Raw genomic sequence first — 24,674 nt, 5'->3', positions numbered from 1 at the left:
AATCATAACTCTCGGTCTAAGAGTTATTGGAGTTATGTTCTGCTAATTATCATAATTCTTGATTTAATAATGAAATTTTAAAGAATATTAATTGAGCGTCAACTGCCCTAAATATAATAGGAAAATTCTTACCAAACTTACAGGAGTGATTCCAAAATGAATATTCGTGCATACCCAACAGGCTGAGGCAATAAAGAAATAAAAAGAACTTAAGTCAGGCACACAGGTGCTACATAAGCCCTATATATTCAGCAGCGAATTCAGTATATGATAACTCGAGTCAATTTGGAGCTTTCACTGCAATATGGCGACGAGATGCCGATTTGCAACTCGCTCTCAAATGCGACTGACTTTTTAAATAATATAGATCTCACCGTTAAACGATCTGTATGTTCAACCAATCGGATGGAACTTTTAAAAATTATTTGCTTAGTTTTGAATTCATTATTTCTTATCTATGCAAATATGAATTCATTAACCTTATGTAACAATAGAGCAATTGCAGTTCACTCACAACCCACGCATGTGCACTTTCTATGAGTCTATGTTCTCAAGGCTAACTAAATTTCAGTGGCTTTATCCTCTCGATATTCCTTATGAACCGCCAGTCATACCGCTTATTTTCCATTACGAGTTCAGTATTGCGAATCTACGTGCTGACGAGTTAGGCTAAATTAAAGTTATCTTATGCTGTTTACTTCGCCTCCTGGTAGCCTGAGAAGAGCAATATTATCATAAGAATAAATTTATCAGTGAAGAGACGAAAGTTTTTTTGTCAGAATACCGAGTTTTTGTGCGCAGTGTGAACGCTGAATCCTATTGGGTCTGCGACCTGAAAGAGAAAAAGGCAGGTCGAATTTCGCATTCAAGGTGACTCGGTATATCATTCAGTACACGAGGCAGAAATGAAACGAGTTTTTCCAAAGGGTTTCCTAATATATGGCGACAATTTGCATTCCATGAAGTTCAGTGACTACTTTCTAGGTTCTTAATTCATATAACCTTCATTATCTTTTTAAGCTAGAATAATAGTTGCAATAGTCGAGCGTCGGCCATTCTTCTTCCACATAAATTTTGCCCGGTGCTGAAAACAAGGAATGAAGTCACATGATTTTAAAGGAAGTCATCAATAGCCATCACCATCGATAATTTGTTAAAACCATCAAAGAGTTCACCCTGTGCAGAGTGTGCAGTGGTGCATAACTGTTCGCCTCAACATGCAACTGCTCATGATTGTTGCAACACAGTGCCATGATGCCCTTGAAAACCTGTCGCCTGCAACATATGGACACAAAAGAACTCGAGACGTTGCTGGCCATGGAGACTGTGAGCGATGTCACAATCTCATGCAAATTGGGTACGAAAATTTTAGCGAAATCTGATCCCACTGAAAATGATTATGAACGGTTCTTAAATTACAAAGTTTCTACTTTTTAAAGTCTCTTTGATTCTTCTATTCCAATCCGTGACTGTTATATAAAAATTGATACTAAATTTTTAAAATATTTTTAAAATAAATTTGCAGTTGTAAGACACTTGCTCCCGAAAAATGGGTATAATTTTACACCGGGAAATTAATTGTATAAATAAATATTACTCCGCAACTCAATTTAAATAAGAAAGCTCAAATCCCAAACCATCTCTCTATTTTCAATTCATAATACGAACCTTAGTGGGAAACGTTCCGTCAGTTTGATAAATTAGAACAATAACACTTAAGGAGAAGCCAATAGCTTAATCTTCATAGTCTTCCTTAAATTAAAACGGGACAGAATTTCTTATATAGCCTGATAGAGGAGTGCTATGGACAATATAAGATTTCAACGGTTCTCTAAACAAATTTAAAATGATATTTTATGCAAACGAGGCTATAAGATGGGTTCGGTGACACATTTAATAAAAGACTTTTTGATATTTTGAACCATTCTACCAGCACATTTCACAATTCCAAGGTTTTTATAATGGTAATTCCTACTGAACGTTCCTATGTTCAGTATAGGCTCTCCTGACTACCTACTGACGGTAACTCTCGTTATCGCCTTTAGATTCCCCCAAAATTTAAGACTATTAATTTTTCCAAAGAAAGAGGTTCATTCGTAGATCTATTTACTATGACTTTACCTTTCTAGGAACGAATAACACGGGCGCTGGTCAGTGCAAGCGCAGAAATATGGTTGAAGGATGAGTTGCATGATCAAGGCCATATATGTCCCTCATTGCGGCAGCTGTGTGACGCCAGTGAAACAAACTAATTTTTTAAATATTGGTGGAGTTGTAAAAAGTTCGCCATCACACGCCCAAATATTTTGCTCGCAGTCTTAGGATCTCCGATTGTGGAATCAAGACCCTAATTATGTAAGCAGTGATTCTCGACTTCAATGTTGATTAAGGACAAGCAAAGAAACCAACACCTCCACAAGCAACAAACAGAGATGCTTTACTCGAGATTGGCCGTGAATATCTGAAATAACTCTCAGAATTAGCAAACAAGTTCGAGCGCAAACGTGGCCCTAGTGAGAAAAAGTACAAATTTCCACAAAAAAATTATTTCAACACAAATTGTTGAATGTGAACTGTATACCACTTCAGGGAGATCATAACCAGTTATTTCCTTCATTAGAACTATTTTAATTTAACATCAATGAACACTAATTATTAGCAGTAATCAATATTATTTACTTATAACAACGTTAATAGTAATGTTAATTAATTATTAATATTTTTTTTCTTAATTTTTTTACTAAGTCGCACAGGAGGTAGGCTCTGGGGAAGGGTTGAAACTGAAAACAAAAAACGGTGGCTGCATGAGCTTGTTCTGCATTACATGGACACAAAAACATGTCATGCAAATGCCTGATATGGTATAAATGAGTACACTTAAACCTTCCTATTTCAATTTAATCCATGCCATTATCATTCATTTCAATCTCATCTATTCCAATCTAATCAATTTCCATCTCTTCCATTCCACTATGATCGATTTTCAACTCATCCATTTCATTGAAATGCATTTCCGTCCCGTACATCTTGTATCCCATCCATTTCAGTCTACTCCATCTCATCCATTCCAAGTTCCAAGGTACTCACTTTTACACGGGCCAACAGGAATCACAGTTAAAATAATATTCGTTTAAAAATTACTTTTTAAAGACAACACTTCCAAAGAATCCAGTATCTCCAATCTTACAGATGTACAATGAATTTCTCATCTAATTTTCGAAAATTAAAACAATTTACTTTTCAATTTTTTAATATATATAATTTTTTTTAAATTATTTATTCTGTTAATTGATTCATGCATTGCCTCTGATTTCACACAAGTGTGCAAAATTTCAGATCAATTAGACACGTAAAAGTGTGTCAAATATCAGTTATAAGATTTGTAGCTGACAAAATTATTTTTTTCAATTTTTTAATATTGAAAAAAAAAAAATTTTTACTTTTTAAAATCATTTATTTTGACATTTGATTCATGCATTGTCTCCAACTTTAAACAAGTATGCAAAATTTCAGATCGATAGGATGAGTAGAAGTGTGTTAAAGTTCGATTACAAGATTTGCAGCAGACAGACAGACAGACAGACAGACAGACAGACAGACAGACAGACAAGAAGTGTTGTAAATAAGGCTGGATTCTTGGAGTCCTTTGCCTTCAATGGCCACCGCGATTATTGTTCACTGGGAGATATGAAGTTCTGTTAATCATTAGTGAAAATGAACACTGTTTTTACGATAAATTATTCAAATTCCTCATACCTGAATGATTTCTTCGTTGCTACAGAGGAGATCCAAGCTTATAAGAGAAAATTTTCATTAAATAATGTATTTATTGCCATACTGTCGTTTAGTGAACGTGTATGTTTCACACGTGCAAAAGATGCAAATTTGTAGCGATCATTTGCTACTCATCGTATATATATATATATATTTTTTAAACCATCAATACTTCCTACAAAGCGGAGTCTACACTTGAATGACGATGTATACGCCCCTTGTACAACACAGGTCGCTGACCTATGAGGGCCAAGTTGTCGTTTGTAGCAGCGGAGGGGCGAGCGATGGTAACTTCAAGGTCAGATTACGAACAAAACGCTTCGTTATATAAGGACGGAGAAGCGACAAGTAGGAGGTTTTTAATACTTATAGAAATGAGGGAACATAACGAAGATTGAAGGAACATACAGGGAATAAGAGTAGAGTTTGTAATACAGCAATTATTCTTTAAGGCCAGCTTTCCTCCTTTAAATTTTTTGTTTCGGTGTCTGTTTGGCGATAGTTTAACTAAGAACCTTTATCAATATTTACGAGATACTACATACATGAATAAAGAACAAATAACTTACCTCGTTTAAGTACAATTGGATTTATGTAAAAACCGAAGAGTTTGAGAGTCATTAATTGGACCTCAACTCTGTCCTGTGATGGCTACATTACCTGCTTGGGCGGTACATCTTTTCGTCAACCCCCATGAAAGTCTAATTGTCTTCTCGCATCTAGTCGATCTAGACGATACTTAAGCTAATCTCCAAACCTCACAAAGCTACAAACGTGTTTAGCTATCGCGACTCATGATCAAATCGCATCTACGTGATTTATTTGGTTCTCTCATTTGTTCTTTTGAGTTTTCTATTCCGCCATAACATGTTGTGCTGATGAGGCTGGTCTCTGACAACAGCTAGAGTCAATAATGAAAATCAATTCTTGATATGTTCACCAATTTAAACCGTCAAAATATCCAGAAGTTGATGGATTATATGGGTTTATTGTACCAAATAATCAGATAATTATTTTGTGCACTTATATCGAGTTTAGCAATTTAAATTAATTCTTCAGTCAATAAAAGTTTTGCGTTGGATTTTTCATATGAGCGCAATTTCGGTTAGTTATTTTTAGTAAAGATAACATTTTGAAAAGAAAATAACAAATTACTCTAGAGTCCTCTTTTGGGAAAATAATAGGTAGAGATCTTTAATAGGTAACGATATTTCCATGCGAAGACTTTTCACAATGAATCAGCTCATATCCACGTTACGATTTCCTGTCCATAATTAGGGTTCAATTTTTCGAGCCTGGGGAACTGTGGAATTTCTATTCACGTTACATTTGTACAAAATTGTTGTCACTGAAAAGAATTCTTCCCATCAGTTAATTAGGGCTCATTTTAAGATAGAATAAAGAGGATGCAGCATAGGCTTAAAACCTTCAGTTCGCTACTTTTCAAAGAGTTTATAGATTTATTAGGAACCTCAATAAAGCATGAAGCATATCAGCTGTCAGCAAAATGCATGATCATGGATGATTGCATGCACGTATTCTGTAGCAGAAATACTCTCACTTTTTATCCAAGCATTAATTGTTGATCAAGTGTGTAGGTGCGGCCACCCTCCATTCCTGGACGTCGCCATAATTGTTGACTGGGTAGCCATCGTTGTTGTGGCGCCTATATAATGCAAAGCGATACCGAGGTCGAGGCATTTACTTTCCACAAGCGGTGGTGCAAGCACTTCTTTTCTGGTCGTGCATGTGGACACGTATGTGGGGTGTGTCCGTGGAAAATTAATTACTATAAGACATTTATCACCACCTTCTGTTATTTCGTAACTTTGATCATAGATTTACAGACTCGATTAATAATTAATAAAGTATTTATAGGTCCAATATAGATAAATAAATAATGTGAAGCTATTGATATTTAATAAACCGTGTTATATAAAAAATATTCGAAGCTATTTTCGATTAATAAACCGTGTTAATAAACCGTGTTATATGTTATTTATTATTGTATAAATAGGTTATAAAATATTGTAATATTAACCCTTAACGTCTTATATTTTTCAAGAAAAAAAACAAGCTATCTATTGATTCATATTCTATTACCTTTTTCAGATCGAATTTTTAGAAGTTCGAGAGCCCCCGTAACCTTTTTTTGGTATGTGTGATCTTTGAACGATTACATAGAAAAATTACTTAGGTTATGAGAGCTAAATGATATGAACTAAAATTATCATGAACGCCACAACGATTACACATTGGTTCTGGACAGACTCTATGTGGGTACCTGAAGGGTATACATGGAAAGATTTGGAATCTCGTGTAGATTTAGATATTCCTGATCCGAAAGACCTGGGGATATATCCGTTCATAATCGCAGGATATCTTCTGTTGATAAAATACTTTATTCTAACGCCATTTGTGTTCACACCTTTAGCTCGCTATTTTATTGTTAAACCGAAACGGAATAAGTTGACCCCAGAAGTCTCGACGCTGGAACGCGTGTCGGAAGAGTACGGGAGTTACCCGCCATGGAAGGTTGTGGTCCAAACAGCGACGGAGCTTGGCTGGACAGAGAGACAAATTCAACGATGGCTGAGGAAGGAAGCTTCCAGCAAAGTCAACAGAACCATTTCTAAGTTCATCGAGTGTGCTTGGCAGATTACATTCTATACGATCTGTTGTTCCCTTGAATTTCTTGTGCTCATAGACAAACCTTGGTTGTATGACTTACAGCTTTGTTCGCTCCACTTCCCCTTCCACAGCGTCACACCCGGCATGTGGTGGTGTTATATGCTGTCATTGGGGTTCTACTGGACGGAACTGTTAACACATCCGTTGCTGCCTAAGCGAAGTGACTCAAGGCAAAACTTTTTGCATCATGTCTGCGCCATTGCTATCCTATCTTTTTCTTGGGCTTGCAATATCAGTCGACTGGCCATCATCAACCTTCTTGTCCTCCAGTGCAATGACATCCCCTTACAGATGGCCAAAATCAGTGGATATATAGGCTTCAAGAGAACAAGGGATGCTTGTTTTGCTGTATTTGTCCTTGTATGGTTTGTGACAAGACTGGGCATATACCCTTTCCATATCATGAGGGCGGCATTTACACTGACTTTCACGAGTACTGGACCAGGATTTCACATATATCACGTCATCAGCTCTTTAATGGTTTTAATTTTCCTGATGAACATGTCTTGGACACACAGCATTGTGGTTATGATCTACAATAAATTAAAGCATGGGCATTCGAATGACGTACGATCCTCTGACGAAGAAGAAGAGGGCGAGAGCGACGAATGCGCTTCACAGAAGCACATTCAGTGTACACGCCAACACGTCAAAACTGCCTGACATCCACCAGCAGAAAATGTGCATGATAATGAGCAATTATTCGTATCGCATTTTTCTATTCAATTCAAACTATGTTTGTGTATATATCCAAGTAATATCGGCGATACATTTAAAAGCTGTATTAAATATATTCGAATAGACAGACGTCGTTTGCAAATTTCCTTTGTGTACATTTTATAATTTTAATTGTTATTTCATCCTACGATACGTAAAAATATTTAATCCTCTTGTTGAACGTATAACAACACCTGCATTAACATAATGCATGCAAATTCCGTAACTCTCTTGACCTCACGTCCTGTACTCTGAGAGGACAGACGGCACAACTTCTCTTACACGAGTATTGATTAAGCAAATTATGTCTACAATTTAGTTAACAATTGCAAGTAAGGAGAAGAAAATTATTGTACGAGAGTTGTATTGTTCGTAACCATGAATAATTTCCTAATCTTGTATTATGGACCAATTTTTAACGAATATGTAGGACTCTTTCAGGTAATGAAATTTCCTCGTTTACATTCTAATTACGTTTAGCTAAACAAGTTATAATATCAAAATTCGCCTAAACTAAATTTAGATTAATTGATCTAAAAGTTTACCTAAAAAACAAGTGAAAGTGAAGAGTCACTTAATTACTACATTAGAGATTGTTTTTATGCATTTTTTTAAGAAAATACTTTCGTTTGCTTAACCTAATACAAGTCTCCGGCATGACTCTCCTCATTAGGTAAGAAGCCTTTTATTCAGTTTGAAAAGAGCGTGTACGATGACCGGCAAAAGAGATCTTGGCCAGCCCTGGAGTCTTTTTCTTTTAAGGGAGGACTGACCTCTTGACCTCTTACGCGCATGACTGCTCGCAATCTCAGCAGCGATAAGTGAGTACAAGTTCAGCCTGATTTTTGTAAACATGCCGTGTCATTATCGTACCCTGTGAACTTTATTTGACTATGCAGAATCAAGGTCAAACCTTCGCCCTAGTTGAAGTGCGAGCCATTGCGTTGATGAAAATTCTAGCGACTTAGTAGAGATGATCATGGAATTGGAATTGGGGGCGTGTTGACCTGCGGTCACACCTTTATACCATGCAGGCATCCAATCGATACACGATCATTTATCAAAAAATACACATGTAATAAAAAATGGATCAGGGCCAAATAATAATTCCATCTTTTCTTATGGAGCTGAAACAATCGACCACCGAGGCGTTCACACAATGGTCTAAGACACTAAAATATGCTCAATTAAAAACAAAGCATCTACGCGCACACAAAAAAATAATAATACCAGTTGTGCAAACATTTGGCTTGAGCAACTCGGCCTGCTGCCCTCATCCCCCTAGCTTTCTTTTATTACTTATATGTATGTCACTTCAAGTCATCATAAGTGCATTACGCAATTGAAGAGTAACACATCAAGTCACTGTAAGTGCATTACGCAATTGCACAGTAACACATCAAGTCATTGTAGGAGCATCATGCAATTTCGCAGTAACACATCAAGTCTCTGTAAGTGCATTAAGCGATTTCACAGTAACACATCAAGTCATTGTAAGAGCATCAAGCAATTGCACAGTAAAAAATCAAGTAATTGTAAATGCATTAATCAATTACACAGTAACACGTCATGTAATTGTAAGTGCATTAAGCATTAGCACAGTAACACGTCATGTAATTGTAAGTGCATTAAGCAATAGCACAGTAACACGTCATGTAATTGTAAGTGCATTAAGCAATTGCACAGTAACACATCAAGTAATTGTAAGAGCATCAAGCAATAGCACAGTAACACATCAAGTAATCATAAGTGCATTAAGCAATAGCACAGTAACACGTCCGGAAATGAGTATGTGAGCCAAGGAAAGAGTCTCAAGCTCTCGATGCACGTTGATCGCCTCACCTCATTTCTGTCTCATCAAGCACACTTGCTAAACAGTCTGATTTGAGAAAAAATTATTCAAGACCTAATTTACATAAATTCAGCTATTCATCAACTATTAAGTACTTATGATAACATAAGATGGTAATATCTTCTCTACTATTACATGGACAATATTTTCTCTAATATTACGTCGTTAAAATCATCTCTAATATTACGTGGGTAATATCCACACTACTACTACTACTACTACTTGGGGCTTTGCCATATCTAGACTCTAGGACGTTTAGAGGGATTCAGGCTCTTTACGTCACATTACTGCTATGACATTGCGATATGTTAAATTGCCCATGCTCAAGGCAACGTTTTTTCTCCGTTATTAGAAGCAATTAAATGTAAAGAATTTTTTCGAGGAACTCTTCGTTGTTAAATACAGTGTAAAATTCGATAAGTAATTAAGGCGTCATGCGTTAAATCAGTGTTTTTTGTGTGTTTTCTATGGAGAATTTGAAAACCACGAACGTTTTAATATGTAGTATACTCGGGTATACTTATTTAGACTAGCTTGTCTCCAAATGGCTACATGGTTTGCGGCCGAGAACCTATGAAGAAGACTCGGTCCGACGTTAGGTTGTGTTCGGCCTGTTAGCAGAAATTGAAACAAGAACCAACACCAGGGGCCATGGCTATACACTAAAAAAACAGCGTTGGAACACATCCATGCGACAACATTTCTTCTCGCTTCGAGTCACCTACATGTGGAACAGCCTCCCTGATAGCATCGTTGACGCTCCGGGTATGAACATCTTCGAAAACAGACTAGACGAAGCTATGCAGAAGCATATGTTCAGTCTTAAAATGCATAGCAAATTACGGACCAGGCAATAAGTCCAGCAGCTATCTCAATCAATCGTCAGCTATGGAAAGATCGGGTTCCAAAGGCCGGATCCCTTGTGAATCAAGTCACGAAAAGTTCAAGAATCGGCAACAGGCCATGGGCCTATTTCTTCAACGCCGACACTTCTATTCTATTCTATTAATCACTACCACCAGCCTTCCTACCCACCACCAGCCTTCCTGCGGTAGTAAGTTATTAAAAAAAAGCATTGTCTCTAACGGCATGATTCGCGTATAAATATTAATCATCGGATAAGAAGTAGGATTGCCTCAAAATTTAATCATATGTTAAGGTCATATATTTAAAATAAGAAGTATCATTTCTAACTGCTTGATCCACGTCCTTATCCCCATGGTTGAACTATACTTCACCATATAATTCCCGTCGTAAATTTCCCTCAGTTTGCTCACAATTATTCTATCCACAGAGCGCCAGCAACACGCTGGCGGGAGCCACGGTATATACGTATCCCTATTCTCGGGTACGAAGCAAGTTTGCTTTAGTTTAATTACAAGTCAGCTATTAAAAAAATATTGATTGTAATGGCTTGATTTACTTCCAAATCTCAATCATTGGGTACGAAGCACAGTCACACTTTTTGGAGAAATCACGGAAGAAAATATGAATCTATTAATGTTTAGAATTTTTCACAAATTATTTCTAAACAATCCGCATGCGGATAAAGATTTGAGCGGCACTAAACTGAGGAGAACAAACCTTGCAACGGAAATATATCCTGGAGTATTTCGTCAGCTTTGACCGGTGACAGACATACCTGTGGTTGTACTTAAATTTGAAAGAAACAAAGAATTTTCATACAAAGTAACGGTAATATTACTTGATACAATTGAAACATAAAGTGATAACTGATAAAAGGTTAACGATTGGATCATTTGAATCAAGAAGCTAGAAAGAACCTCTCTTCAAGCCAGGTACTCATTTATCAACCAGAGTTGGATGAATGGCTGAGTTGACCATGAGCTGAGCTTCCCGGTAGAACTTGTCCTCAGTGGGACTCGAACCCGGGAGCTGGGTGCGAGAGACAGAGTCTCTCACCACTGCACCACCACAGCCGATGTGGTCTTGAATTCGGTTCTTAGTATAACAAAGTGTCATGTCATTAGTATTAGCAATATTGGTTTGAGAGTTGATAAGGCCGTTAGACCTGTCGCTGATTCTAAACATCGCAGAACATTCACAGCTTGTTGCGGGTCTCTAACACGCAACTCACTGCTCCAGTTTTTTCGTGCTCGCAGATTCTGAAAAAAAAAACGCGCCGATTCTGACTTGGAGCCATTCTTTCAAAACTCGCTAAGTGAACGTAAGTACTTACGTTCTATTTTCTTGGCTATGATTGGTGGATTTTGCTTGAAAGGCCGTCAATGATTGGCTGATGAACTTACGATCTCTTAACTTTTTTGAAAGCATGGCCCCAGGTAGATGGGATTGCAGGTAACTGTTGCTGGTAGATGTAGATTGCGACGTTGCGTTAACTTCGTTGAAAGATATCAAGTTTGAAGGAAATCTAACGCGAGATTTTCAAATTCTGAAATCATTGCTAGTTCGTCGTGCATTATTTAAGCGCGATTTTCACGTTTTCTACCGATACAATTTCATTGAACAAGCACACTTGAATAAACCTTTGCGTATGATATTTACGGATCTCAACATATTCATCCTAAATAATCTTAATAACAATTCCGTTTTTAATCCAAAATCGATCCATTTGGTTGACTGCAAGAGTAAATCTACTGTGAATTTCTAAGCAAGCTGTTCGATTAATAAACTTTTATTGACAATAGGAGCAACGACAGCAAATGAATACTTGGACAACTTTAATGAATGTAACAAAGAGAAAATCCATGAATAAGCCTTCACAATTTATCCTCACGTTAAGCAAAAAATCAAAAAATGTTGCAAAAGTTAACTGTTTATTACCCCTGTATTTTCAATAAATTTACACCACAATGCTATTGAAATATTAAGCGTCTGATATAGGGCAGAGGTTTCCCAATCAGCGGTGAGCGACCTGAACAACAATTATCTAGAAAAATAACATAATTGCTACATTTCATCCATCAGATATTATGCTGGGGGATAGGTTAACAGTCAACATTATAATATCCTAAAAATAAACTTAAACTGTTCCGAAATGAAGAGTATCTCTCATTAATGAACTTGTGTACAGATCCTGCAGCACGGTAAAGTCTCCGGCACATTTCACTGCAATTTGACCTCATAATTCAGCAAACAAAGGATACGTAAATGTTCCTTTAATATTTTGTGTGTGTCGTATGTGTAATGAGACTGTAATGAGACGCAAATTAACTTTCTATTGCTAAGGAATTAAAAAAATGAGCTTTTTATGGGGATGTAGCGTTTGATCATTGGGTTGGCCATTCACATTAAAAATTTCCTTTGATAAAGAGTCGCCGAAACGTCTGACGCGATCATTACACATGGCTGGTTAGCTACTATATACCTATTGTGCTTTGAGCAATCCCTTTTAGTGTAAAAATCTGATTTTATAATTAAAAATAATACTAATGCACAATAAAATATTCAAGGTTTTTCTCGAATATCCAAATAAATCCATTCGCAAATTTCAAATACACAATAAAAACTTAAAACCTCATCCTCTTAAATGTAGAAATACAAAATTCAAAAATAATTGGGAAAAGAAATAATCGTCACATCCTTTACATTCTAGGCTGTACAGCTTGGGTAACTATAGCTCCAAAAACAAACAAGTGTGCACGATTTCCTCTGGCAAGCACAGCCGAATTTAGCACAACTTTATTTTGAGCCAAATATTCACTGAAATCTCATGTAAATGTTATATTTCACATTAAACAATCCATGCTGTTTGAACTTAGAAATTCGACAGTACACATGGTTATGCTATGCGAATGTCAGCCTCAGTTGATAAGTGATGCGAGACATCTGCCTCTTTCCGCTTATTAAAATTAATAATTAGTGGAACACAAAGTTGCATATATGAGTGGGTAACTATTCAATCCTTTATCCTGAGACACACACAGAGAATGGAGCAATAGTTGAAAAAAATTATATGCATTGGGCTGTGGTTTAATTAAAGATGGCAATAAGAATGATTGTGTATGGAAAGCCCATAAATCAAGAATTCAATTTTCGAAACACACCTGACGAAGTTGGGAGCTAACATCAAGACAATAAAGAAAGCTACTGGCAATGGCTTGGTTTACTGTTATTATGCTAACGTCTTAATGGTGAATGCGTCTCAAACACTCCATTGAAAACCTGGTCCTAGCGTTCCATTGCTCTCTACAAACTAATTATTTTCTGGAGAAAGACTTCAGTTGGACCGCGGCTTCAAATGAGTGGCATTGGCCAAACGATACATGCCTTGTCAAATGATCTTTACGTGTATAAACTCGGTTACATGTCGAGCATTTATATGTTTTTAGTTTCAAATGAATAATTTTCTCGTGTCTATTCAGTGCCATTTTTCCACAGAAAGTATTCTTGCATTTAGAGCACACATATTGAACTCTCTCGTGTCTCTTCAGTGGCTTTTTTCCACAGTAAGCATGCTTGCATTTAGCGCACACATATTGCTTCTTTTCAAGTGTTTTTAATGAATTTTCAAGCAGTTCGGTTGAACTGTTGCTCTTGCGAGTCCTCAGCCTCAAATGCATGAAAGAGTCGGATGATTCACCTGTTGCTCGCTGCGTCTGGATTCGCCTGGCACTGTTTCGTTGGCTTCGAGTTCGTCTGGTACTCGATGTAGTTGTGCCTCTGTCGCCTGAGTTGCCTGCCGCTGTCATCACAACTGCTCGAGGCCTGAGTCTCGAACGCAAGGCAGGTCCTTTAGATTCCTGCCCAGGAGTTGTACGATGATCAAAATTTTTTCAGGCTGAATTTTTTATCGATTTGAAGTGAACCGAATTGTTTACAGCCTAAATAAACTAACCAAGAAACTAAATTCACAAATAAGGAAGAAAGACATGCATATAGGTACTAGTCTACTAGATAATAGTGGGTTTGCGAAAATTAAACTCACTGCATTTTTGTTCAGGAGAGACGGGCCAGTTTCTTGATGTTCACCTCCACCATGAGGCATTGGCTGCTGAAAATCTGGAACTGTTGAGTAAAGAGCAGACAAAATATCATATTATCTATTCTGAACATATTTATTTGATTCCAATAATAGTTCAAATATTACATTTTAACTTTTCAGTAGTAGTAAAGTTCAAACACCATATATTTGAACTTTCCTACTTATTGAACATAACATCTAATACAAAACGAAGATAAACATTGTACTATTACAACTTTAAGCTTTATTAGATCATTTTTTCTAGCTACTCACATATTGATTGACATTTGTAGCGGCGTTCAGGACGACACTTACCAAGAGGTGCATCTTGCCTGGGAGGTTCCTCCTCCACTGCTATGTTGTTGTAGGCGTCATACCCCTTAAATAGGATAGAGATTAGCATGTAGAATTGAAGGTCTTGATAGAATAGAAGTGTCGGCACTGAAGAAATAGGCCCATGGTCTGTTGCCGATTCTTGAACTTTTCGTGACTTGATCCACAAGGGATCCGGCCTTTGAAACCCTACCTTTCCATAACTTTACTATTGTTTGAGATAATTAATAAACTGTAGCACATTGTTGAGAGTGCAACTTACAACACAACTTTTAGCTGTGCAGCTTACAACAGCCAGTGTAGAGATAAGGTAGTGACTGGAGTAAATAATAACTCATTTTGTTCAGTCAAATTTACATGGAAAATATTACTTCACAGTGTATATGGATCAACAAACAATAAATGTAGCCTGACCTTCAGATCGTCTGTAGAAAAAAGATCCCTTTCTTCAACTTCTGATACTTCAAGTTTTTCTCGCTTAGGTATTGTTGAATTGTGCTCAAAAAGAGGCTCAGTCTTCACAGTTCCTGAAGTTGCATTAGACAAATTGAAATCCATGTACAAGAATTAATTTATATTCACATTCATAGACTTCAGCGGGTTCCATTTGATAATCTAAATACATATGTAATAATATTTCAAGTTTAGTATAGGTATTATTGAGACTAAATGATTCATAACAAGCATACAAATGATAAGGGTACACATAGCCAACTTAGGCATCATTAAATCATTGATAAACAGGAAAATATTTATCACCATGCATGTCACTACCTGTTGAGTGTTGACTGATGTCATCATCAGCACCCATATTGGCATTAATTTTACCGACTGGACAGTTCATCACTTCCCTGCAAGAAGACAGATGGGCTACAGAGAACAATGAAAAAAAAATTCATTTTAGAGGTAACATAATTTTCACTTCCACAGAGTGCAAAGTTCAATAAATATGCACTATATAGTTGTGCTTTGATCAGCTGACTTGCTTGTTTATCCAAATGGTTTGATTTAATCAGTCAGCAATCAAGTATTTCAATACTAAATTTCATACTATTTAGTATGAAAAGTACTAAATAAAAGTAATAATAATAGATAAAATAGATACTATCTAACTGCAGCAAAAATAGATTGTGCTTTTTAAGCTTGATAAAAAAATAATTAACTGAAGTCATGCAATTCATGAGAATGAATTTCATTTTCATGACTTCATTTGCATTTTATTTTTCTTACTTTTCATAATTTCATGAAAATGAAGTCATGAAGTCTGCACGTTAAATTCACAGGGTGATTTGGGTGATCCAACTTACACTTTTATAGCAATGGAAATGGTTCATGTCGTTATGTCGTTGCTAAGGGACATTTGTCCGAATATTGCAGTCAGATTATTTCCTCTTACCTGTTGGTGCAGATGGAGTCAGTGGTGCTCTATGTATGTAGTCCAACTCTGTTCTATTGCTTAGTTGAAGGTTCAACTTTTAAAATTTTTCAATCAATGAAAAGGAAGTTTTCATGGTTAAATTTTTTATAAATACTCTAGGCATCGAAGTACTGAAAAAATATTTTAAATTGAATGAAAAATGAAATATAAATTACCTAAAGCTTATATTCCACATAGCCAACAAAAAACAATCACAGCACTCCGAGGAAATGAGATTGATCTTCACTTAAAAGAATAAAGTTTTTTACTTAGCACATTTAAATTAGGTGCGTACAATGCATGGGTCACAGAGGCACCTGATGAATGAACCTGCACATTTTGATGATAAAAGCAGTTGGTGTGGAGCCAAAAGTTCCCTTCAAAACAACTCAAAGCATGCACCCAAAGCCTCAGATTATCTTTAAAGGAGACAAGCCAACTATAACATATCTTTGTCTTGTAGAGTAGCACTGTAACTGCCAAACCCCTTCTTGCAGCATCAACACTTAGTTATGTTGCATGACGTACAAATTAGTTGATATGCTGCATGACTCTACAAACTTTGTCTCATAGAGTACTGTTGTGCCCCTTCTTGCAGCATCAACACTTATGTTGCATGACTGTATTGCTCAAATTTAGACTTATAAATACTTTATTGAATCCAATAAGTAATTAGATGAATGGTGAACCATGATAATTAGGAAAGACCTGTGGCTTCCAAGCTTCATTTTTGAATTGACTTGCAAAAATTCAAGTCAGCTTGAAAAATCCTACAATTTTGTCAATTTCAGTAGTGATTTCCAAGTCACAGGTCTTGTCAATGGTCCAATTTGCTATGTTTTATGGTAGGTGCTGCATAACATTTTAAGCCTTACTGAACTTAACCTCTGACATATGTATATAAATAAGAATTATACACAACTCTGACACACAATATATTATTGTTCAATCAATACTCAACCAATTACTCAACTTGCTGTGGATAAGTTCACAGAATAAAATCAATATATGCCAAGATTAATGTAAGTAACATTTTTAAATCTTGTACAAAATAATTTTTGACCTATTTGTTGGCTTCTTGATCATTTTGAAGGAAAATTGTTCAACAATTTCAAGGACTAAGAGAACTTAGAAGAATCTTCTAGCATGCATTCTATGTATTAACCCACATTCACAATGTAAAATGGCAAGCAATACTGAATGAAATAATAATCTCAATGGAACATTTGCTCGATTTTACATTTGAGTTTTGAGTGCTAACATGTTCTTAATTTTATGGGCGAGCTGCATATGCAACAAAAGAAAGAGAAGCTATATATTTGTCATCTTTCTTCTGTATCATTTCTTTGTTTGATACTAATGCAGGGGCAAACTCCTAAGGATCAAAATATTTACAAGTTCACATGAAGTGCAGTAATGGCTTTGCATTGCTGCAGATATTATCTTGAGTTATGTCTGTATGTTTATATGCTCTTTGTTGGTAACTGCATTCTTTATAGTAGCTGTGTTGATAGTAGCTGTGTTGATAGTAGCTGTGTTGATAGTAGCTGTGTTGATAGTAGCTGTGTTGATAGTAGCTGTGTTGATAGTAGCTGTGTTGATAGATTGATAGTAACCATATTTATTAATCTAAACCTTGTGTTGAAGCCGTCTTCTTTTGATTTAGATTGAATACTTCACTCAGACGATTTTTGTACTTTCTTCTATATCTTCTCCTTTAAGTTTACTTCCTAGAATTAGCTCCCTATGCCATATACTAAGGGTGATATTTTCACATTACCACAGTCTTCACATTGTTGAAATAGTTCTTACATTTTATACATGATTGCAAATTTTTAATTATTAAAATTATTTTCCTCAACAGCTTCAAATTAGCTGCATTCTTTGGCTTTAAACTGAACAAAACTCACCATTTTGATAAAAAATATTTCAAGTAACAATTCAAGTTTTGCAATGCTATCTGGTACGTAATGATTTTGTGCAATTCAGTGGTAAAATGAAAATTTTTTCATTAAAATCCACATTAAGTTATATACGTAGAGGAAAAAGCAAAAAATCTTGTTTCACTCATTTTCAGGAGTTGAAAAAATCAGATGAATAGATTATGTAAAAGAAAAAACACTAGACTTTTTGCAATACCAACAACACTGAATGAAGAATATGTAGCCTCAATCAGTGGAGACATTTTACTTTGTAATCAAAATACTTGAAATAATCCCAAGATTTCAGATAACACTGTCTAATCTTTTCCGGCTAAGGCTATCATTTGATCAGCGTCCTTGTTGCTCGAAAAGAAATAGGCCATGGGCCTATTTCTTCAATGCCAACACTTCTATTCTATTCTATCCTGAGTACAACCATCATGCTAGCATTCATGACTATAGTGCTGGCTTTAGTAATAAATTCCCTCTATCATTATTACTTATATTAAGATGAATATGTTCTGATCTGTCATGTTGTACAGTCTCCCTAATAATGACCTATTTAAAATACATAAATTTTCCCTAATTCCTATCTCGCTAATATCCTGCATTACTGTAATCATGCATGTCTACCTTTTAAAACATTATAATATTTGAATAGTCAATTTTGTCATATTCTATGTTACATAATCATATTTTATAGTGATGTGCACTTTTACTTATATAGAATAAATGCTTCCAGTGAGAGACAAAACCATTATTTTGTTAAATTACCTATATCTAGCTACTATATCATTTTGACTGGTTGACTCAATCATCTATTTTGAGACATCTGCCCAGTAAAAATGTCAACAATTCCAAGCTTTACTGATAGAAAGCTTTCATTTGAGTCCAGTTTCCATTATGTTTAAATTTCTTCCCAACTTAACACACTGAGAGGACTAAAAACACAAAAAATACTGTCAAACGGGGTAATAAGGGACGGTTTTGAGCATTATTCATTAATAACTTCTTACCATGAAATATTTCATAAACAAGTTTGGGCTCATTTTAAAGGTATTTGCGAGGGCTATCAAATGGCATCTCTGAAAAATTCCATATGATATTTGTAGGTTGTCAGTTGGAAAATAAAAACCTCCTGAAATGACATTTTCAGTGATTTTTTACTTGTTTTTCCTTTATTAATATGATATTACTTTATCCACACACTACCCTATTGTTAAGGTGATATTAACGTATCATTGGACATGCCATTGTGCATTTACAATAACCTTGTCCACTGCAAGCTTCAGATCGGCAGCCATGTATCATTTTTTCTGTAGCTAAGCTTACAAGATGACTTGTAATTTTGCACCATTTGAATTGCATCAAGTGAATACACTATAACAAAAAAAAAACATTGTAAAAAAAAACATATATACCTGAAACAGAAAGAAATATTTTAGTGACAACCATCATATTTTTTTTGAGTAAAAAATCATTGATTGGGTTAATTACTTTTCATTCCATGTAGCCCACACACCAACAATTCTATCTATGACATTCTATGCAAAATTTTATGATGACCAATGATGCATCAATTTTTTGTTATGTGGAATTTATTTCAGTGAGCAAGGTAAATGTAATCAAAATTCTTTGTTGTTAATTGCTTTTTTTTTGTTAACTGGAGCCTTTGCTAACCAAGATTCTATGTAATTGCGTTCTAGGGTATCTATTATTACCCTGTGTCCCTTATTACCCTGTCATGCAGAAATGGCTGCCATTTATTTTTGGAATGAGATATGCAAATTCTGTCAATCATCTTTTTAAGCCAACACATATGTGACACTTTTATGCAAGTAAAAATGTAAAATTTTTAAACACGGCAAATATATATTTTTTTGCTACAGACCTTAGCAGAGGTACTTTTCCAAAATCTCACTTTTCACACTTTTTTTTCAGGGTTTTTTTAGAGGTAGTATATGTGTGATTTCTTAACTAACTTTATGCTACATATATAGGAAAAACATTGAACTGTATGCCACTATTTTTAGTTTTGCAATATTATTATTAGTTTAGCTGCAACCTACAACATTTCTACAAAATGTTGGAGGACAGACCCTTATTACCCTGCCTGTCCCTTATTACCCCATTTGATGGTACTTCATTAGATCATATTATTCATCTACAATAGAAAAGACATAAGGTACATGGGGAAAATACTCTTTTATGTTAAAAAGTTGACAATCTATGATTATAAATTGTTCTGGGATTGATGCAAAGAAATTGACAGATATTTTCCTAAGAAAGTTAACCTGGAGATAAGTACAATGAAGAAGTGAAAAGACTGGGCCAATTGTCCAAATAAGTTAAGAGCATTAGGCTTAACGAGAACACAGAATTTTTGGTGCACTGCAAAAATGGAGGAAAGTAATCAAGCCAATGTCTCACAGATATGGTTAAAATATTACCTTAAAATGGGGTAACTTGGACTCCTATGTTAACTTAGACTTTAGTTTTTTTTTAACAAAAACCCCCAAAACTCAAAGACTATTTGACATAGAAAAATTTTGTCAATGGGCATGAAAGGCCTAATACAGAGGCTACGTAACACAATAGAAAGATAAAAAAATCATGCATATCTAATAGGTTAAAAAATGAAAAAAGTGACCCATGAATGGGAGCTATTATTTAAAGCCTGTCGTAGAACCCCCTCCAATTTTGTTATTTTTTGCTAAAATAACTCCAAGCTTTGATGCATTGTAGTAGAACTCTTCTAGTTACATATGCAAATGACAAATTTGAGGAAAGTGTCATATTTTGCAAATGGAGGGTGCCACCCCCGAATGGGGGAACTTAGACCACCTAATGTCAGCCCTGACAGGGTAACATAGACTGGCTTGGAAATGAATTTAAAATTACCATATATAACACATTTCATGTTTGATACACCTATCAATGTTTTTCTTTATGTTTCAGACAAATAACAGTCTTATATATGGCAATTTTAACTCAATTTCCAAGCCAGTCAATATTACTTCTTCACGGCTGACATTAGGTGGTCTAAGTTCCCCATTCGGGGGTGGCGCCCCACCGCCACCCCCGTAATAACTATTTGTAAACTATGACACATTCCTCAAATTTGTCATTTGCATATGTAACTAGAAGAGTTCCATTACAATGCAACAAAACCTGGAGTTATTTGGAGTTATTTTACCAAAAAATATAATTGATTTTACCACCCAGTCTAAGATGACCCAAGAGCTGGGGTAACAAAGACCATCACTTTTTTTGAAATTACATAAAAACTATGAGAGGCAGGAGCCAGCAATTTATGGTTTCAATTTAAGTTTAATTTAGCTAGTAAAAAAATGGCATCATTAAAAAAAGTAGTCTAAGTTACCCCATTTTACGGTATACACTATACAGTTTTAGTACAATAGGATAGGCTATCACTGAACAAAATACTGATATTTTAAGAGCTAAAATGCAGATTGGTTATTGATGATGTCAGAGCCTTGGCCTTGAGACCAACTCCTGATTCCTCATCCTGAACACTTGTCAATGCTCCCGCCCTCCTGGCCTCTCAGTACAAAAATGCTGAAGTGACTTGACACCAAGAAAGTTTTCAACTGTGTGTGGACACTGGACTGTGAATGTGGAACCAAGTTAAACTAAGGAAATTTTAGCAAATCCTCATGGGGATTGTTGCATTGCAAAAATTTTATTGAAGCCGCAATAATTTTCCAACAAAATTGCTCTGGGATGTACAGTTCAATGAGGTCACCTGATCTGAAGCAATCTAGTAAATTGGAAAGGTAGCTTAATAGTTCATCAAACTCTTATTTTCCATTTGATTGTTTTCATCCCTTCTCCATATAAATCTTTCTGTATGGACCAAGAAAGGTGGATTGTAGGGGGGTTTTAAATGAACAATGGAACAGCCATTGTTTAGCCAATCACAGTCTGGATAACATGACATCATGATCCCATAACCAGTCACAACCTGGATAGCATGAGATCATGATCCCATCAGCCAATCACAGTCTTGCCAGCAAAAATAATTACCTACAAAAGGCTAAAATTGAGCCTTTGAGGTGTCAATCATGCCCCAAAATGTGGTTAGTTAAAAACAAACAATATTGTTTTCAGTCAATGTGATATTTGTATTATTAATTATTATTAAGAAATGAATAAAATTTGTTTGGTTATTGTTGATGAATTTACTGTCAGAAAATGACAGGAGTCAGGACTCAGGAGAGTGTCAGGAGTAAAAAATATTAATAAGATTTTTTCAGATATTAAACAATGTACCGTAAAATGGGGTAACTTAGACCGGCGGGGTAACTTAGGTCTCTTATACACATCTGATGTGTATAAGAGACAGCTACCCTATTGTTAAGGTGATATTAACGTATCATTGGACATGCCATTGTGCATTTACAATAACCTTGTCCNGCAAACCTATCTCCTCCTAGAGTTTTTAAGCTACAACAATGAGACATATACCATTCGATGCGCAACAAAATTATCTAGAACGTAACACGGGCGTTTTTCTAATTTCGTTATAGTTTGGATTTTATTCCGCAAAAGGGAGGGTGGCGGGGGGGAAAATCGTAAAAAATTTCGAAAATTTTACGAAAAATGCTCCCACACCTACAAAAATGAGAAATCCTAAAAACCCTCGTGTTGCGTTTTAGATATGGTCTTTACGCATCGAATGATATGTGTCTCAATGTTGTAGCTTGAAAATCCTAGGAGGAGATAGATTTCTACAGTACCCCCTGTTTTGGCCATTTTCTAAGAATTTCACGTTTTCTTTCATTTTTTTCGAAAAATTCACAGGAACAAAAATGTCTTAGAATTCTATTTTACATACTATGTGTACCAAGTTTCAGAGTGATCCGTTTGTAAATAGCCGAGATAAATTTTACCCTAGACGCTTCACGCTCCCCTTAAGCATAGTAATAGTGGGTTGGCTGTGGTCCATTGTAGAGCACTGCTAAATGCTTCATGTATATTCCATTAGTGTCATTGTCTGAAAAATTAATCAAATTGGTAATAAAACCAATGGATAATAACTCAAGTACCTATCAGACATCATGTGTTTTTTTGCTAACTGCATTTGTGGTGCACTTCTTCAAACATAGCTCATGCCCTGTCACAGAGTTGTGATCATAATTATTTTTCAATTTTCATGTTTGACACAGTGACTTTTCCCCCAGCCAATCTTGCACATACTCGTTCTGCAGCTCACTAATGGGAAGAGACATTCCTATTTTCTATATCCCTTTGATGCAATTTAAAATAGGCACTAAATTTCTCTAATTAAAAAAGCTAACAAGTTATAATGAAGTTTGAGCAAAAGATAAAAATGTTGACCAAAACACTCCGTACACTACATAATAATATATCCATTTAAAAACTATTTTTGATAAACTGTAGGGTAATAGAGGACAATTTGTGGGGTAAGACAGGACCATTTGTGGGGTAAGATAGGACCACTCGTGGGGTAAAATAGGACCACTTGTGTGGTAAAACAGGATCATTTAGTGGTCCTGTCTTACCCCATGTCCGGTCCTTTTTTACCCCATTTTAGGATACATGTCAAGCAGTGCTAGTAGCAGGTGCCAGGTGGGCACGTGCCAGGTAGGAATGCCTAGTATGTCTAAAAAGTTGCCTATTACTTGAGGTTACCTGCCTACATCCACAAACCTGGCCAAAAATTTTTTTGTCATTAGATAGAGCTTATTTCTCAAACAGGGTTAACTATTTTGTGGCCCTTCTTTACATAGGTTTTCTTTAAAAATTAGCCAGAAATTCCTTATTTGCAGAAGAGGGTTGCCACAAACACTGAAATGACAGGCAATGATTGCTCTAACATATTCTTTTGTCAAATTGAATTCAGTGCAATTAGAATGCACGCCATGGGCTGGTCCTTTCTTACCCCATGAAAGCTGTGATCCTGTCTTACCCCATTTGACTATATAATATAGGACTACAAGTTAGACACAAGTAAAATGTTACTTGATAATTGATATAAATATTAGCTGTCTTGGCGCCATGGTCAGGAAGATGTGCCAGGTGCGCGAAAATTTAAATTGTTTTTAATAAACCTGCGCGCTGCGCCGTACTATGCTGGTAAGAAAAATGCGCCATGCGCCGTACTCCAACAAGGCTAAAATAGTTTAAATATGGACGCGCGACAACGCTATCAGTCTATCACACACCGTACACACAAACGTATATCCGCATTGTGCTGCGGTTGGATATGAAGATTCTTTCATAGATCACAGTTCAAGCGAACATTAATCACAGAACTAAAGAAGACGACATCGCTTGAGATGTGCCATCGGGCATCGATGCCTTCTAATAATTGACTCCAGACTCAATTTGACCGGTTGTGGCAAGTAGGGTACGAACATGTATGTCAACGTCAGGACTACATTCCCGACATCCTCCCGGCTGGCGAAATAGACACGATCAATACCTAATAACAATGGACTATACAAATTAAGTCAATACGGCATAATTACAGAGCGTAATTAAACTATGTGATACAAAATATAAATATATATTTGAGAGATAAGTCAATGGTCTGTCGTTTATTTTTGCTTCATATGAGCAATTATGGTTTCCAAATCCGGGTGCGTCCAAATCTGAGTGTCTTCCTTCTCAGCTAATTAGCAACCATTAGTTTGCCGTATGACCAGCTACTGACTGCCCCTTGTTATTAGCCCTGCTACTTGTGGCCACATATTCTAAAATTAGTGGTGGTTAGTATTAAGCGGACTAAGTGGCTGTTACAACTGGAAACTCTGAAATGAACCTTATTAAGACTTGGCTATATTGGTGACGGTGACCGGTGAGTATAAGACTCAATCGACAATTGTACGGACCCGCCTGCGAACTCGCCAGCGGACTAGCGCAACTGAAACACTCATAATTCCTTTAATACTTAACGTATCTGAATGAATTTTTTAATGTGAGTATTAATTATCGATGCGCTGCCGCAGGAATGATTACAGATTTTTACATTAATTA

At 35.9% G+C, this 24,674-nt stretch overlaps 2 protein-coding genes across 2 annotated transcripts; one reads left to right on the top strand and one right to left on the bottom strand.

The window, feature by feature from the left end:
- Positions 1-5,857: 5,857 nt before the first annotated feature.
- Positions 5,858-7,270, top strand: LOC108664530 (ceramide synthase 2). Its single transcript, XM_018151130.2, has one exon. It carries the CDS (start codon positions 6,007-6,009, stop codon positions 7,126-7,128), a length of 1,122 nt encoding a protein of 373 aa, XP_018006619.1. The 5' UTR covers positions 5,858-6,006; the 3' UTR covers positions 7,129-7,270.
- Positions 7,271-11,674: 4,404 nt separating this feature from the next.
- On the bottom strand, positions 11,675-15,818 carry LOC108664533 (zinc finger protein 665-like). The gene is made up of 6 exons (XM_018151135.2): positions 15,709-15,818; positions 15,087-15,163; positions 14,727-14,839; positions 14,295-14,358; positions 13,944-14,023; positions 11,675-13,758 (listed from the first exon to the last, which is right to left on the bottom strand). Exons 2-6 carry the CDS (start codon positions 15,154-15,156, stop codon positions 13,216-13,218), a joined length of 870 nt encoding a protein of 289 aa, XP_018006624.1. The 5' UTR covers positions 15,157-15,163; positions 15,709-15,818; the 3' UTR covers positions 11,675-13,215.
- Positions 15,819-24,674: the final 8,856 nt, after the last annotated feature.

Source organism: Hyalella azteca, unplaced genomic scaffold, assembly GCF_000764305.2.
Source record: "Hyalella azteca isolate HAZT.00-mixed unplaced genomic scaffold, Hazt_2.0.2 contig4241, whole genome shotgun sequence".
NCBI classification, from domain to species: domain Eukaryota; kingdom Metazoa; phylum Arthropoda; class Malacostraca; order Amphipoda; family Hyalellidae; genus Hyalella; species Hyalella azteca.
This window is presented reverse-complemented; position numbering and strand designations above follow the sequence as displayed.

Bases quoted from the DNA above. Each gene is read 5' to 3' on its own strand.
- LOC108664530 (XM_018151130.2), top strand. From the start codon at position 6,007: ATGAACGCCACAACGATTACACATTGGTTCTGGACAGACTCTATGTGG.
- LOC108664533 (XM_018151135.2), bottom strand. From the start codon at position 15,156: ATGAACTGTCCAGTCGGTAAAATTAATGCCAATATGGGTGCTGATGAT. The intron at 14,359-14,726 runs GTCAGGCTACAT...ATCCTATTTAAG, and splicing joins TTTCTACAGACGATCTGAAG to GGGTATGACGCCTACAACAA. The intron at 14,024-14,294 runs GTAAGTGTCGTC...TTTACTCAACAG, and splicing joins CAGGCAAGATGCACCTCTTG to TTCCAGATTTTCAGCAGCCA.